Below are 17,043 nucleotides of genomic sequence, written 5' to 3' on the forward strand. Positions count from 1 at the left end.
AACGTGCAAGGGAAAGAAGGGCCGCTGTCAGTGTGGTCAACAGACAAGAAGATGGTTATTTGCACCTTTCCCAGAATAGCACCAGGATTAATTCCATAGAGTTTTCCACTTCTTCTAGCCCTGGGAGGCAAAGCCTTATGATTTCTGTAGGTGGCCTGTCCTGCAGTAACAAGATTTTTCTACTGGAAAAATTGTTGGCTGTATTTTCTTTCTCTGCTTAAGTTGTCGTGCTAATTTCATGAATTTCCTCTTTAGCAAGGATCTCTTTGTCCACTTGAAAAGCCAGCTTTCCACTGAACGCTGGATTTTCACCCAAATTGTAATTGCAAATGGGATCTCTTAGCCTATGCAGTTCCCACATTTGAATGCATAATTTGTCCAATTGTGCACAGATTTGGTCTTATATCTGCGCTTACCTGAACTTTAGTTATTCTAATTGGAATATGCTTTGGTCATTCAGATTTAGACTGCACATTTTATTCTGTGAAGTTGTTTTGCCTACAGTTAGATCCATGTATTTTTGACACCCCTTCAGACAAAAAAGGACAATTGTGTTCTGTCAGAGACCGATCTGTTACCATTGACACTTCTTTCTGTTCTGGATTAGAAGATATGGTTAATGTATTTGTGGTAGATCCTAGCTAATTTTTTATGTAAGCTACTGGATAGAAAAAATAAAGAGAAAATACACTAAAGGGTGGTTACATTCAAGAAAACAAGAAATTAAGGTGTATGTACTTTGCAGTAGATCTTGCAGTGGGTTCTAGATATTAGTTTCTATTAGCTCTGGAATGAGGTAGAAATCTCTTGGTTAGGTAAAACTCTTAAGTGTGCTCCTTAATTTGTAAGTATCATGCTTGCACTTATCCTTTATCACAATAAGTGCTTGCTTTTGGAAAGAATTTCATTTGAACAGTTAAAGAATGAGAAAGAGGAATTTTCCTTTTAGTTGTTTGCTTTTGGGTTTTTTTTAACTCAATGTTTTTCTGTTTAAAGCTGGGGATGTAAGATCTAGAATTGCAGAATTATTAAGTATTATTAATGTTGATTGTTGATGGGGTTTCTTATCTGCTGAGAATTATGACCACTTCACCTGGTCTTTGTTGGATTGTTATTTCCACTGTGTAGAACTAAAATAAATTCTCTTGGTTATTTTCCAGTTAACTTTTTCACTTGGAAGCAGTAAACGCACCTTAGCTCTGGATAAGACAGACTGCATTAACATGGGAATGAAAAAAGTCCTGTCAAGAATTAGTGTAATGTGGATACAAAAATGCTGCTAGCAAGGATTTTCTTGCTATTTTCTAAGTCTGTGAGAGACTTTTCTCTCTCACAGAAGATAGTAATGGAGTTCTGTAAACAATGAAATACCTGCAACCTTTAAAAGTCTTGTTTATGGTACAGTAGAAAAATATTTTGACAATGGATGTTTTAGGATTTTAGCCAATCACCCCAAAGGGGTGGCTGATCCTTGTCCTTGTCCAATTAGACTATGAAGAAAAAAGTCTATAAAAGAGTTTGTAAAATAATTAAATAAATCAATCTGCTGCACAATTCCTGCCTGCTGGATCTTCTCTCCTCCTCCCTATGGCTGCGGGACACGGTGATATACCCTAGGGCATTTTAATAGTGTAATATAGTGGGTTATAAAAAAAAAAGCAAACAAATCAACCCAACAGCTCTAACTGAACGATTTATAGAGGCTGGGACTGGACTCATTGACTGTTTTTTGCAGACTGCAAGGCTGTGAATTCACCAGGAGAAAGGTCTGGTTTTAATGTGTGTGACAGATCAGCAACATGATGCTGCATGACGCAAGTTCTAAAGCACTAGAATATCTTCATGCTGCTCATCCAAACTTGCTGAAAAAGTCTGGGGAGCTGTATGGAAATTGCACAGGGCTCACCATTTCTTAGCAGATGGAGAGAAAGCTTAAATCCTATGTACAGGCTATTGCAAAGTCAGCAGAAGGGTGACATTGTGCTCATATGCTCAGATGGAATTTGTGCTGCTGAGTGATGTGAGCATGCACATAATAAACCTGAAAGCACAGCAAATACTCTGATAGGGTTTTCTATTTTAGAGAATTTGGAGTTGTAACAGTGACTTGAGTTTTGTACAAATTGCCTACTGCTATGGAGTTTACTGTGCTAGAACCTGCTGACATTTTAAGCTATAGACCGAGAACTAAAAAGTATGTCACTTATAACTTGGAAGCCTTCAATTATTTTCTATATTGATGTCCTGGTTTTCAACTGGGATAGAGTTAATTTTCTTCCTAGTAGTTGGTACAGTGCTGTATTTTGGATTTAGGTTGAGAACAATGTTTATAACTCTAGTGTTCTAGCTGTTCCTAAGCAGTGTTATGCTAGGTCAAGGACTTCAGCTTCTCATACTTCCCTGCCAGTGAGGAGGCTGAGGGGGTGGGCAATGCAAGAAGCTGGGCGGTTACATAGCCAGGACAACAGACCCAAGCTGGCCAACGGGATATTCCATACCGTATAGTGTCATGTTGAGTACATCAATTAGGAGAAAAGCTGTCTGAGAGAGGCTGCTTGGGAGCTGGCTGGACATCAGCCAGCAGATGTTGAGCATTTGCATTGTGCATCACTTTTTTTTATATATTCTATTATTATTATTGTTTTCCCTGCCTTTTCTGTTCTATTAAGCTCTCTTTGTCTCAAGTCATAGAATGGCTTGGGTTGGAAGAGACCTTAAAGGTCATCTAGTTCCAAACCCATGCTATGGGCAGGGATGCCTTTCATTAGACCAGATTTCTCAATGCCCTATCCAGTCTGGCCTTGAATAGTTCCAGGGATGAGGCATCCACAACTTGTCTGGGAAACCTGTTCCAGTGCCTCACCACCCTCACTGGGAAGAATTTCTTCCTAATATCTAATCTAAACCTACTCTCTTGCAGTTTGAAGCCATTGCCCCTTGCCCTGTCACTACAGGCTCTTGCAGAGGGTATCTCCTCACCTTTCTTGTTGGCACCCTTCAGGTACCTGAAGGCTGCAATTAGGTCACTCCAAAGTCAGGAGTTTTACATTTTTTTTCTGATTGTCTCCCTCATTCCACTGTGGGGAGGGCAAAGGAGTGAGTGAAAGTGTGTGCGCTCTTTGGCTGTCTACTGGGTTGAATCATGATTGCCACAGTTCAAACACAAAAAATTCGTCTTCCTAAGGTAGGGAATGCAGATCTTCTTGATCTACTTTGCGTTCTGTTAGTGTTTTAAAGACAGTCATAAAATTATGGCATTCACATTTCCCTCTGTATCTCATAATGGATGCAGTTAGTTTTGGATGACAAATATAGTGGAACAGAGGCTGTAATTAGAGTGAGGTATCTTTCCTGTTGTGATAGCTCTTGGAGCGCTCTGTCTCGTTTCCGCCACTGAGTTTAGACTGCAACATGACGGCAAAGGGCATTTTGTCTTTTGTGTGGCAGCCTTTGTAGTTTTAAATACCTCTAATACTGTGTCTGGAAGGGGTGCCACCTGAGCCACTTTGTCTTGGTTTTCCTATATGATAACAGATAACCCACTAACGTAGCAGAAAGAAACCATCCATGCCCAGGAGGACAGATGTCTTGTTTTTTCAGAGTGAAGTTTGTGTGTTTTGTGACCCAGGTGCATGTTGGACACACAAGTTTCTTTACTTCTCTTCTCTTACTGACTAACTTCAATCTGTGATTAACTGGGATGACCGAAGGGATGAAATTAGACTGAGACCCTTCAGAATGAGGAAGGGTGCTGCAGTCCTTTCCTTTGCTCCTGCTTTCCCTCTGGCTTATCTTAACCATCTCAAAAATCCACTTAGTAATAAACAGCTCAAGGTAAATAACCAGCAGAGGCCAGAGATGAAGAAAAGTGCTGGGAAGAGACCATATCTCCCTTCAAAGCAACCTGGCCTCTCCCTGGGTCAAGGCCAGGTTGGATGGGACTTCGAGCAATCTGGTCTAGTGGAAGGTGTCCCTGCCCTTGGCATGGGGTTGGAACTAGATGATCTTTAAGCCTCTTCCAACCCAAACCATTCTATGATTCTGTAATAAGAGGAGAGGCCACTTCCCTGCTGGCTGGTTGGAGACAGGGTATTGGGAAAAAGGATCCTTGTCGTGTTAGATCTGTTTCCCCTTTCTTTATTCTCTCCCCTGGCTCTCTTTAACAGCAGCTGTCTTTCCTGTGCATGCCACACACATCTGCTGAGTGAAATAAGGGCAGAGACACTTCTAGCCATGGGCAGAACTGTCTGGATTGACATAGAGCAATACAAGCTGCAGGCAAGACAGCTCCCAATTTTTTCATCTTATATGTGCCACTGGGGTGTACTTTGAGGTTCAGTTGGGGTTTCAAAGGAAACTGTCACTTTTCAGTTAGAAAATTTGTGGTATTTTGAATAATTTAGATAGGAAACAATTTAATTTCTAGTACTAGTTGGTGTATAGAAACAGAATATGATAATTCTCCAAGTCCAGCATTAGGTAGTTTATGAATTTGAGATACGGAGGAAAAGTCAGACCTGGATTTATTTTTAGAAGCTGCTGCTCTTTTCCTATATGTACAGGATCAGGAATGCATTTATAACAGGATTAGCCAAGTGCATCCTGCAAGGGTAAAGAGGTTAATATTCAGCCATTCATGTTTCATAGCATCTTTTACTCCTTCATTCCTTTGTATCTTGTTCAAGAGTCTTTCTTTGGTGACTTTAAGAAGAATATAAGCAAGCTGAATGCTGGCAATGCCATTTTATGTAACCAAGGATGGAGTGTAAGCTGAGTAAGGTGGTGTACAATGATGGAAATGGTCATGGTATGTAGGTGCAGTGTAGTCTGTGGTGGCAGTGTACTTCCTGGGGGCTGGAATTATCTGATCCTAGGAATGTAGTCTCCCTCTGGTAGCATGATATGTTTGTTAAAAGCTAGAAGCAACTATTCTTCTGGATGAATGTTCAGTGAGTACTGGAAGGACTTAAGCAAGGTGTAGACAAATAGTAAGTCTTTTTCTGTGAAGCTGTCCCCGTGAAAGGAAGAGTGAGTTCCCTTGCCCTTATTGTGGGCTAAGAATAATTGCCCTAAATATTTACAGAACTGTTAATATTTGATAAATAAAACCCTGTTTTTTGCTGGGTGCAGCACAGGCAAAATAAGATTTGCCTGCATTCAGTAAGCAGATATCATGGTTTAACTTCAGCCAGCAACAGCCCCACACAAACTGCTCACTGCCCCACCAGCAGGCTCTGAAGACATCTGGAAAAGTAAGTGCAAGAACTTGCAGGTTAAAAGTGAGAAAACTCATGGGCTGAGATAAAGACAGTTTAATAGGTAAAGCAAAAGCTGCACACAGAGCAAAACAAGTAATTAATTCACCACTTTCCATGGGCAGGGAGGTGTTCAGCCATGTCTAGGAGAGCAGGGCCCCATCACATGTAATAGTGACTTGGGAAGACAAACACCATCACTCCAAACCTGTCCCCCTTCCTCTTCCTTCCCCCAGTTTACACACTGAGCATGATCCCAGAGGGTCTGGAATATGCCTTTGGTCAGCTGGGGTCACCTGTCCCAGCTGTGTCTTTTTCCAACTCCTTGAGCAACCCCAGCAGTGGGGTGATTCAAGAAGCAGAAAAGTGTCTTGATGATGTTCAAGCACTGCTCAGCAATAGCAAAACCATCTCTATATTATCAACCTGTGTTCAGCCCAAATCCAAAATATAGCCCCATACCATTGAGAAGAAAATTACCCCAGACAAAACCAGCAGAGTAGGCAAGTGGGATTTGAAGATAGTTGATCCTTGTGTCTTGAACCCCCTGAGAAGCAGTGCTCTTTGAACAAACCCCAGCAAGAAGAGGTCAAGTGTCATCGATTTTATTATAATTATTAGTAGTATTTTAATTTTTTTCTCCCTTTATCTTTTGGTTTTGAGTGTTCTCTGTCTTTAACCTACAGCTGGGGCACCTTTGACCCCAAAGACAGAGGAAGAATTGGTTTCTGCACACATGAATATGTGGTATGGCAGGCTGCTTCTGGCAAGTTGACTGCTACACAATATCTGATGGGATATGCTGAAGTGTTTTTATGTGTGTTTGTCCCCACACTTGCAGCATAAGTTACAACTTAGCAACATGAATGCTTGGGGTCTGCAGGCTGCTACTGATGTTGATTCAGAACCTATACTTAAGAGCTCAATGCTCTTGGAAAGTGTCAGGGGGAGGTGTTGTGGGGAAATTGCTGTTTGAGTGGCCACTATGATATGCAGTTGGGGGGATTAAAGTTTGTATCATACATGTTTTGATAATGTTCCTTTTGTTTTCTATGTATTACAGACAGGGCAAGGAGAGAAAATAACTTTCTTGGCCCAGGTGAATACCTTGGCATGTATAGGACATATAACTTCCATTTTTTGTGATTACAGCGTGTATTGTGATAAGGTAGTAAAAATAAAAGGTGCTGCCCCCACAAACTGATCAAGAGCAGACTGATACAAAGGGAGTTTTAACACTTGAGATTTGACTTGGTTAATTCCATAGGTGCATCCAAGTTGTCTGGATAGCAGCTAAACACCTCCCACAGGTCTTGTTTTTCTTTTAAAATTCCATTTGCCAGAAACACCAAGAGTTGGTTACCACAGCCTCTGGAAAGGTGTATCAAGGGGATTAGTATGAAGCTGTAGAGATTTGTTGCAATGGGAACAGCTGTATGAAAGTGCTGAGAGCAAAATAGTCGTGAAAAGCCAAGACCTGAATATGTTATTAAAATCAACCCATGGGTAGTATCAGGTCTAAAGCTCACCATTTGTTTTCAAGCTTCAGTGTGGGAAGTTTGGCTTTCCTGCTAATGATTGAGTATGACCATGACACCGTAGTAAGCATTAGGACATCCTGGTGCTAATGTGGTCATGCCACAGTTGGGAAGCCATTCATAAGTTCTTCACCTCTGTTACTAATATGACATGTCAAATGCTTTTTCCTGAAAGAGGTAACTGTGGCATGTATAAATGACAGGTTTTATGCACAGTAAACATTAGTTGAAATGATTTATAAAACTTCCTGATATATCTTGATAAAATGACAGCTGTGAAAATTTTGGGTTTGGCTTTGTCCACTGTTCGTATTTTTTGTTGTGCTTTCTGGGGTTTATGGTTGGTTGGTTGGTTTGTTTAAAGTAGATACATTTTTCTGGTTGTCATAGGTTAGCAAGCCTAGTCCCGGAAGGGACGTCCTTGCTAAGGGGTGCTTACAGTTTTCTCTGGGAACTGATAGAACCTATCAGCTGGCCAGTTTGAATATGGACAATTCTCTAAGCCACTTAAAGTTGTGATCACCTCTGTGATCCACATTTAAGAATAGGCAAACTCCCCCTCCAAGCTCTCTCTCGTTTCCAGCGCTGGGCCAGGCCGGGCCGGGCCACGGCCATCCTGAAGCCATGGACCTGTTCCAGCCATGGAACGCCCCCCCCACTGCCTTGCCGTGGGCAGCCGGAGCGGCTCGGCTCTCCCCCCTCTCCACTTCGATAAGAAAAATTCAACATTCCAGCTGCAAAGCTGCAAGGCCAAGGTGAGATTAACCCTTTTACTGCTGTGAAGAGCTGAAAACCTGAGGGAAGAGAGAGAGGAGATGCTTAAAGCTGAAATTCTGTTGTGAAGCTATGATATATCAGAGTATCCTGTTGTAATTCCATGAAGATCTGGGGGGTGGAGCGTTCAGCTCGTGAGCAGAAGCACCTGCGCTGAGATAGGCAGATGCTGACGCAGCTGTAATTTCATGAGAAGTTTGGACAGGGAGAGATGGACCAGATGAGGACTTTTGCTCCGAACGGGAAAGGAGAAAACCTCAGTCCCTAGAGATGCTCCCAGAGATAGTCCTAACGATGAAGATGATGAAGACCCTTTGCTCCCAGGGAAGGAGAAGGGCCTCTGTTTTTGTTTCTGAACGGCTCAACCTTAAAATTGTACCCCAAAAATCTTCAAGAGTGGACCCTCGAACGCAGTTGTGGGAAAAGCTGCAAGTCGGGGGAAAGGACTCACACGCAGGCAGAGAGACTCCTCTTCCTGAATGGACTGAACAATATTTGGAAGTGGGCGGCTGTCTCGTTGTGATAATGTTTTCATAGCATGAGCAAGAAGAGACTTCTCTTTCTAAATGGACTGAACAAGGTTATTATGGAAGTGGTAAACAGACTGAACATCTTAAGGGTTGTCTTTGAACATTGTCAGTGGGAGAAGGGAGGAAGGTGGGGGGAGGAGGAGAGTTCTGAAGGTGGTATAATTTTTTTTTCTTCTTTTAGGTCTGTTAATAAACTTCTTTATATTCTTTCAAGTTTGGTGCCTGCTTTGCATTTCTCCTAATTCTTATCTCACAGCAGATAAACAGTAATGAGTATTTTGGACCAAACCACTACACTGGTATATTTGTTATACTGGCTTGTAAAGGTGTAAATTCTTATTTCTTTTATTTCTTAGAAAATTCAAATAGATCAAGCAGTTTTTACTTTGCTGCATTGTCAGGAAGCTTAGAGCTCTGAGGGTGATATAGGTGAAGAGATGCAGCCTGCCTGTGGTTCTGGTAGTTTGCAGAATCAGTTTTATGAAAATGCATGGTGAATGTTGAATATACTGATGCCACTTATTTAGAGTTGCATGTGCACTTCAGCTCACAATTGTACTGATTGAGACTTAAATGTAGCTCTGCAAGACAGTCTCTTGAAAGACTAAATAAAGAAATAGCAAGGCTGAAGGGAACACTTTGTTATCTATCTATCTATGCCTTAAGTAATTTCCTGTAGAGGAGTTGTTAATTTTTTACTTGGTTTGTTTTTTTTTTTTTTTTTTTTTTTGTTTGTTTGTTTGTGATTTTTGTTGGTTGGCTGTTTTTTCTGGTGGGCATGGGGGTTTTGGTTTGGTTTTTTTTTTTAGGGGTAGAGGGAGGTGTGTGTGTGTATAATTTGCTTACTTCCCAATTTCAAAGCAAACTGACTTATGTTTGTCAAAGATGCTTTGCGTCAGGAGCATACATCCCACCACAAATACCAAGTCTTAATACTTCTGACTATAATGAGTCTTTATAATATAGACAGTTATTAGATGGTCCTAGTCAAAAATATGGATATCTAGAGTAGATTCTCAGGGAAAAAAAGAGATTTCCATGTGGTCGCTGTATTGGGAAACGTGGAAGCCCAGGTGATAGTCCAGTCTTATGGAATGGCCATAGGACCTGCATTCCTGAGAAATGAAGTATTGTTGTTAAAAAGTTGTTGATATTGGCTCAGAGTTCCTTAGTTATATTATGGGAAGGAAATGATATTTCTAGAACCCTGGTAGTGTTGTAACTGTTTTTCTTCAGGAATACCGCAGCAAATCTGCTTTTCCGCTTTCCTTTATAAAGTGCTGGATGAACTGTAGGCTCACAGCAGTAAGGGGTAAAGTCTTAACATTGATGACATTCAGTGGGATGCACAGGCAGTAATTGCACAAAGCAGCCTCAGAGCAGAGGATAGTTACAGCAGGTGTCAGTTTGTTCCCAAAGTACAGCTTGGAAAAGACCTGGTACAAAGGAATTCACTTGGGCAGGCCCTATCTATGGATCTATATTTGTACTGTGCTGCTTAATCTTCCAGTGCTTTGAGGGGCAACCGAAGGAAATTCCTTTGCTTTCTGACATTATATAACAGTATTGGATAGTGTTAAAAATTCAGAGCAGGCTTTTCATAAAATTACAGAAAAGGAATCTGGGCAAGGTTAAGGCTGGCTTTGTAGCTTATGGGGCATGAAGATGGATATGACCTGAAAGCATGCTCTATAGAGTCTGTGTTCTGTCTACTGTTTTAAATCATTGAAGTCACCTGCACCTTGATAGACCACTGTTGTCACTATTACTTCAGTCTTAATTGTACAAAAAGGCACAAATGAATTTAGTTGCCACTTGCCATTATTCGAGTATTGTCTAAAGCAGATTAATTGAGCCTGGTTTATAGAGTTTTTATCATACCTGTTTTGGATCTATTTCCTAGAGTGCCACATTTATTAGCTCACTGCACACAGTTGTGCTCAGAATTTATGGCTAATTGACTGGGCTTTTAAAGCTCTGTCTAAAAATATCTGCACGCAGTTTTAGTTCGGAGTTTTCTGTGATTACTAAGGGATTGTTTGGAGAATCCAACCACACAGTACTAATAATAAACGTTCAGAATTAGGAAAAGAAATAATGTCTATGTTACTATTTGGGTTATTTAATAGTGCTTAATATCTTTATTGACACTGGAGAGATGTAGCAGCACTCTGCTTTGTGTACATGTATGTGGATTGCACTTCAGTTTCTGCTTTTCCTGTTGCTCTCTGGAAAATGAACAGTGTGACATTCTCACAGAGTTGAAGATCTAGGTTTTATATCAAGGCTTAAGAATATGCTTGATCAGGACATCTTAGCTCCTGCTCCAAGGCAGTAAACAGACATGGTTGGGTAGCTGAGCAGTGGTGGTAATACTTCTGTGATTGTTTAGTGCTCTTTTTTTTTTTTTTAATGTGTATCAGTGAAGGGGAAGCCTGGGTTAAAAGGGTTGCTGTTTACTGGCCAGATCTTTTGTTGACACACAGTATTTCCCTGCAAGCTGGTCATGGTAATATTGAGACAAATAGAAGTGTAATGCTTCCTGTATACATGCAAAGGAGGATATAAACCAGTATGTTTTGTCTTGTCTGTTTTATCACTCATATTGATTTATTCTGTAGCTGTTAAGCTTCCCTCCAAGCTTCCTCTCCTGCTTTCAGTCTTCCTTTTATGTCTCTTGCCCAACAGTGATGAATACTGCAGGATTTGTTGACAGAACTGTTTGGCACTGACAGGCAAGGCTTGGTTAGAGTTGAATTTCCTGAAGACTTTGTCTCTCTATTATTTTCATAAATCCCTTCCCTTTTGCTTTTTAGATCACAGGTAGATATAGTTTGGCTAGGAAAACCTGTTCTAGAGAGTCATATCTTCCTAATTAATGGAGATAACTCCAGGAAAAAATGAAGCTTTTCTTAAACAGCCTGTAAACTGGAGAGTAGGCAACTCTGCTCCCCACTTGCATTCCTGTAGGCAGGAACACCTTAGACAAATTAGAAGGATAAGAACCAACTATTTGCCTATGTACCTGTTTATTCTGTTCCATTTGTGTTCTGTTGACTGTGTGTCCTGGCATAGGTCCAGCTCAGCAAAGCTGTATGTGTTGGCTCTTGACTGGGAATAAATTTTTACAATAGGGAGACAGACTTCTCTTGCATGGGTGATACTATAGGTACAGTTAATGCTCCAGTGTGTTTGCAGTCCCAAACAGACTGGCATTCCTCAGGAGACTTGTAGATAGATATAGAAGATGAAAATGGCTAATCTCAGTTCAGTGAAATTTTATGTGCGTTATGGCTCTGTTTTATGCTTTGCACATGCTATGAAAGTATATCTTGATCTAATCACTATGCAAGATATCCCGGAAATAAGGCGTCCAAAAAAGATGGGCTTTGTTCGCAGGCCAAAAAGCAGTCACCATTTGCTTTTAGTTCTAACTCTGTATCATTGTTGTTAATACACAGGAATCATTTCAAGTGATAATTCCTGTGCTTGGCACTGGTGAGGCTGCATCTTGAATCCTGGGTTTAGTTTTGGGCCCTTCACTGCAAGAAAGACAGGGAAGTGCTGGAGCACGTTCAGAGGAGGGCGACAAAGCTGGGGAAGGGTCTGGAGGACAAGCCTTATGAGGTGTGGTTGAGGGAGCTGGGGGTGTATAGTCTGGAGAAGGGGAGGCTCAGGGGAGATCTTACTGCTCTCTACAGCTGCCTGAAAGTAGGTTGTAGCCAGGTGGGGGGTCTGTCTCCTGTCCCAGGTAACAAGCAACAGGATAAGAGGAAATGGCCTCAAGCTGTGCCAAGAGAGGCTTACATTGGTAGGAAAAATTTCTTCTCTGAAAGGATGGTCGAGCATTGGAACAGGCTGTCCAGGGAAGTGATGAAATTACTGTCCCTGTAAGTGTTAAAAATCCATGTAAATGTGGCACTTAAGAACGTGGTTTATTGGTGGACTTGGCAGTGCTGCGTTAATGGCTGGACTTGATGATCTAAAAGGGCTTTTTCAACCTTAATGATTCTATGTTCACTGTGAGTCATCCTGTTTGCCAGCATTTTGCATACGCTTCTTCCCATGTTTCTAATTGGCTGACTTTGAGTGGACAAGCCTGTCTGGAAGACTTTACTTCCACAATAAGAGGTGGGTGTAGGTAAATGACCCAGACTTTGTCTGCCAGTAATATGCCTGGGACATGTCTGGGTTTGGATAAATAATGAATGCCTTTAGGGGAGAACATGACAGGGAATGTTTGACGTGGTATAGAGGAGGCTTCAGAATATGTCTGGAGTATGCAATAGGAGTAGAAATGCACTGAGGAAAATAACTATGTATTCAGCTGCCACTGAGAAAAGATCCTACCAGAACAAGATAAACAGCTTTCTGAGCTGTCAGCTGTACCACCTGGACTGCTTGATAATGAAGATTACACGTTATCTTCATAAACCACTGCTCTTCAGAAAAGAGTGTTTACTTCCAAGTTGTTCCAAGGGACTTGTTTTGAAATTTGTCTTATCTATAACAATTGAAACACCCTTCACGATCCATGTTTGCAAACAAAACATTTGATTTGTGATTGAGTTAAAGGCGTTCATCAAATCGAACCCAAATGTCATCTTCACATTTGTTTTTCTGAAAACTAATTGTAAAACTAATTTTAGTCACCTTAATACAAATTATTGTATTATTAGGACAAAATCAGAGTTATTGTTACTGTTCCAACATATTTTCATCCTCCTGAACTGACTAGCAAAAATTAGTTATTATACAATACTGCCTGTCACTATTGGCTGTATAATGGTGTCTAACTGAAAACTTTTGGTTGACTGTATACAGTTCTTAGTCACTTTTTCCACATACAGAGGCAATGGGCTTAGAGCAGCTCTGTGGGTAACAGTCAGTTGACTAGAACAGCAGCCTAACCTAGCCAGAATAGCAGCCTCCAGCTCAGGGAAGAAAGCAGATGTTACGGAAAATAGGAGGAGGTACTGGTATGAGATGTGACAAATACAAGCCTTTCTAGTACCTTCGAGCCTTCTACTGAAGACCAGTCTTGGCTGCCTTTGTAAATTACTATGGTGCCTCTCAAGTGACACTGTGTCTGTCTGTCTGGAACCACTGGCTTGGTCACCTTGTTGTTCAAATGGGTTGGAGCACATCAGGCGTGTGGCCATAAAAGAACTGCTAGGGTACCTTGGCTCTGCTCCTACAGCTGTTTTTGTGAAAAGGTACAGCTGTGACCTGCACTAAGGAGTTCTTTCAAATGTTCTGAGAAGTCCAGAAAACCATTGGCACCTGCAAGGAGATAAACTAGATAGTATTGGGCACAGAATCAAGGTTAGGGAGATTTGTTCCCTGTTTCTTTTAGAGCTGTCATCCGAAAACTTGTTTGTGAGGAGTCTGCAAACAGCACAATGTGCTTCATGGGCTTACTCACCCATCAGTATGTTGCTGTGCGTATTCAGTGGCGCACAGCACCCACCCAGTGCTCGTGCTGCAGCATTTTGTCAATTAGCAACTGATGAACATAGATGACTTGTGATACAAGTGGTATGTAAGTTCTCCTTTTTTTTATTTTTCTCCTTCTAGGCAGGAAGATCTACCAAGACCTTTTTTACTGCACTCATGCTTGAGGAGCTCTGATGAAGAAGTAAGATTCCTGCAAAAATGTTCTCAAGTTCTGGTGTATTGTCTCCTACCCTCAAAGGATGTCCAGTCTGTCAGCTTGCGCATAGTCCTTGCAGAAATACTTGCAACAAAAGGTAGATCAAAGATCAGAGATGATTAACCATTTGTACATGTACAATATTAGCAATTACAAACTTTATTATGTGTAAGTCTTGATGCTCTGCTTTTACATTCTAAAATTTAATTTCTGTGATAGCCCATAAGACAGTACATTCACAAAATCAAGCATATACTTACTTAACTCTCATGACTTGATGCCAGGCTGTTTATCACATTTCAGGATAAAACACAATTTGTCCTTTCGCATTCTCTATTTTTTCATAGAGGAATACTGTTGCAACTTTCCTTGGCATTATTTATAATGATTATATGAATAATTCTGGCCCTTTATATTTCATTCAGATGCATAAACACATCCTTAAATCTGTGGATCCTATAACTGAATCATGATATCATATTTGATTAATTATTTTACACTTTGATTTATCCAGTGTGTTTTTTTAAATTGAGGGTTTTCTATTTTGCCTTTTATCAGCCACACTTTGACATAAATACAATACACGTTTTTTATGTCACTGTCAAATTCAGAAATTATGAAGTCCCGAGTATATTACGCAATTCAGTTTACTTTCAATTTTCATTTAAACTGGCCATAATGTCATAGCCTTCAGAGCACACAGCATAAAGAATGAAAACACTTGGAATTTTCCAAATAGAGCTCAGCTTTGTCAATGTATATCAATTCGTGTAATAGAACACCCAGTTTTATCAAGAAGGTATATGCAATCTCAAATGTACTGACTAGACTTTCTGAACTAAAAGTCCAGAAGACTGGTTTCAGGTTTTTTGATTTTTATAAACTTGGATATTTATTTTTGCCTTTTATCTGCAGTTTTCATTTGCAAGACAGCAGTTATTTTTCAACATAAGGATTTTGTTTTAAAATACTTTTCCTCTCCAGTACTGAAACCAGTGGTGGAACTGCTGAGTGATCCAGATTATATTAACCGAATGCTACTCAGCCAGCTGGAGTATAGAGAACAGATGAATGAGCATCAGAAGAAAGATTACACATATGCTCCTTCTTATGAGGAGTTCATCAAGCTCATTAACAGCAGCTCCGATATTGAGTTTCTGAAACAACTGAGGTATTTAATGTTTCACTGTAGCTCATTTAAAACTAAACATGTTTCTTTTCCAGCCCATTACTAAGATATGAATGAATTGTGATTTTTCTTTTTAAACTTAATTTTAGATTTCTTTTTGTTTGGTGAAGCAGAGATAGTAAGGATGATAAGCTACAACATTTGTTAGATCTCTAATGTAATCAGCATTTTAGCTCAGTGGCAGAAAATGCATAAAAATTCTGCTTAGTAGTATTCTGGAGATGACTGTACTGTTGAAAGGGATAAATGCTTGAAATGTATGAAAGGCATACTGGACTCTTCTTTGCAACTTTCCTCAGTGGAGCTAGACAAAGTATGTTGAATTTCCACTAGTGTGGATGGTTTTCTTCTCATTATCTTTATGAACTATGACTGGCCATGGTGGTCTGTTGAGTATGAACCATAGTGACCCTAGGGACACTGAGCATTCAGAACAGCTTGCTGTGATTCTGTGGCATGGAAAGAAGGGGTTTGAGTTCCAACACGTTTTACCACTGGATGAGAGGTTTTCCTGGACTGTTGCAGAAAGATGTTTCCTAATTGCATACTACTTAACCACGTTAATGTACTCTACAGACTTTGTTAAAAACAGAAAAAACATCACTGAGCTCCTACATATCATGAGTTTGTTTGATATTCCTGTTTTCTAATGCAAATAGCACCTGTTCACATTCATACTAATTCCACTCCCTGTCTCATCTCTTTCTCCTTATTTCTTTCATTTTAGTATGAGATATTGCCTGCATCTCAAGCCTGCTTTTCCAAGAACCTGTTGTTTATGCTTGCCTTATCTTTAAGCTGTTTCTCCTCTGATTTCTGATTTATGTGAAAGGATAAGGAAGAACTGACTGGGAAGTGGGGAGCAGAGATACTACTGCTGTAGATCCTCCCTAGATATCCTTGAGTTGGTTTTGTTGAGCAATGCAAAACCTTGGAGGGCTCCTGAAACCATTTCTGGAGTGTTTGTCCTAAGCTCTTACCACCAGCCAGAACTGGTAGTTTTTCCTCTTCCCAGCTCCCCTCTGTTGCTGCTGCAGGCCAGCTTTTTTTCTTCTCAAATGGCTGCAGCAACATCTGAAATACACATGCGGATCAATTACATTTCTGTGTCATCTCTTGTGACCCTGAACTTCTATTAGACATGGCCTGATCAGACCAAGAGATGGCTTACTGGGATAGAGTATGTGGGCTGCATAAATAACATCGTACTTTCTCTTGTTCTTCTCTTTCATTCTGAAACCACTTGCATTTTTGGGATAGGAAAATACATTAAGATGATGGTGAAATGATTCTGTTGCTTGGCTACTTATTGTTTGTCTGTTGTAAAATTTGCTCTTTATTCTGGGACAGTGTGCCTTTCCTGAGAGCAGAAATTAGTCTCTATTAGACTCTGCCTAAAACCTAGTTGGCGTATTTATTAGCATAATCACACTAATGGATCTGTTTGTTTCAAAAGAAACCCAACTCTTAAGTTGTTGTTGTTCAAGCACATTAATGCTCAGTGTGTTCTCTTTTTAGCTGATGGGTCACTTTAAATTGCATTCTTTAATACCAGGGAGCAGATTTGCTTTATGAAATAATGTGCTTTTGGTTGCACCTACATTTTTCCTTTCTAATCTGTGAAGTCCAAGTGCCATCATCTTGAAATGTCTTCCTCTACATGCTACAAAATGTTGATCAGTCTGAGCTGATCAGTATTTTAATGGAAAATGTCTGAGAAAATGTATCTCCTTTTTGAAGAGAAGTAGTATTTGATTTTGGAGGCAGTGTTCTTCCATCCTCTGTTTGTACAGAGCCAGTCTCTGGGATGATGGTTAAAGAGCATTTCCTGTGGGAGAAGGCATTCCTGTTCTCTTTGTGCTCCAGCACTGTGGAAGCACCCAGAGAGTGATGGGCCCACGTGTAGTCATCTCAAATTTGTGTAGTCTATTTGGCAAAGCTTTCATGATTAACCAGTGAAAGTTCACAGATTTGCATTAACAAAAACAAACAGCGGTCCCAATATGGATTGAAAAAAAAAAAAAAAAGGGGGTGGTAGGTAGTTGTAATTCACAACAGTGAGCCACAGGGCAAAGCTATAAAGGAGGAGTTCAAGAGGAAGAAA

General features: G+C 40.4%; 1 protein-coding gene across 1 annotated transcript in view; it reads left to right on the plus strand.

Annotated features, from left to right (window-relative positions):
• The window catches only part of SNX25 (sorting nexin 25), an 83,290-nt gene that overhangs the window by 21,160 nt on the left and 45,087 nt on the right, over positions 1-17,043 (plus strand). Inside the window, exons 4-5 of the mRNA XM_039551455.1 lie at positions 13,675-13,847; positions 14,735-14,921. Of these exons, the coding sequence (XP_039407389.1) occupies positions 13,675-13,847; positions 14,735-14,921 (360 nt within the window). The remainder of the gene's footprint in view (positions 1-13,674; positions 13,848-14,734; positions 14,922-17,043) is intronic.

Source organism: Corvus cornix, chromosome 4 (assembly GCF_000738735.6).
Source record: "Corvus cornix cornix isolate S_Up_H32 chromosome 4, ASM73873v5, whole genome shotgun sequence".
NCBI lineage: Eukaryota > Metazoa > Chordata > Aves > Passeriformes > Corvidae > Corvus > Corvus cornix.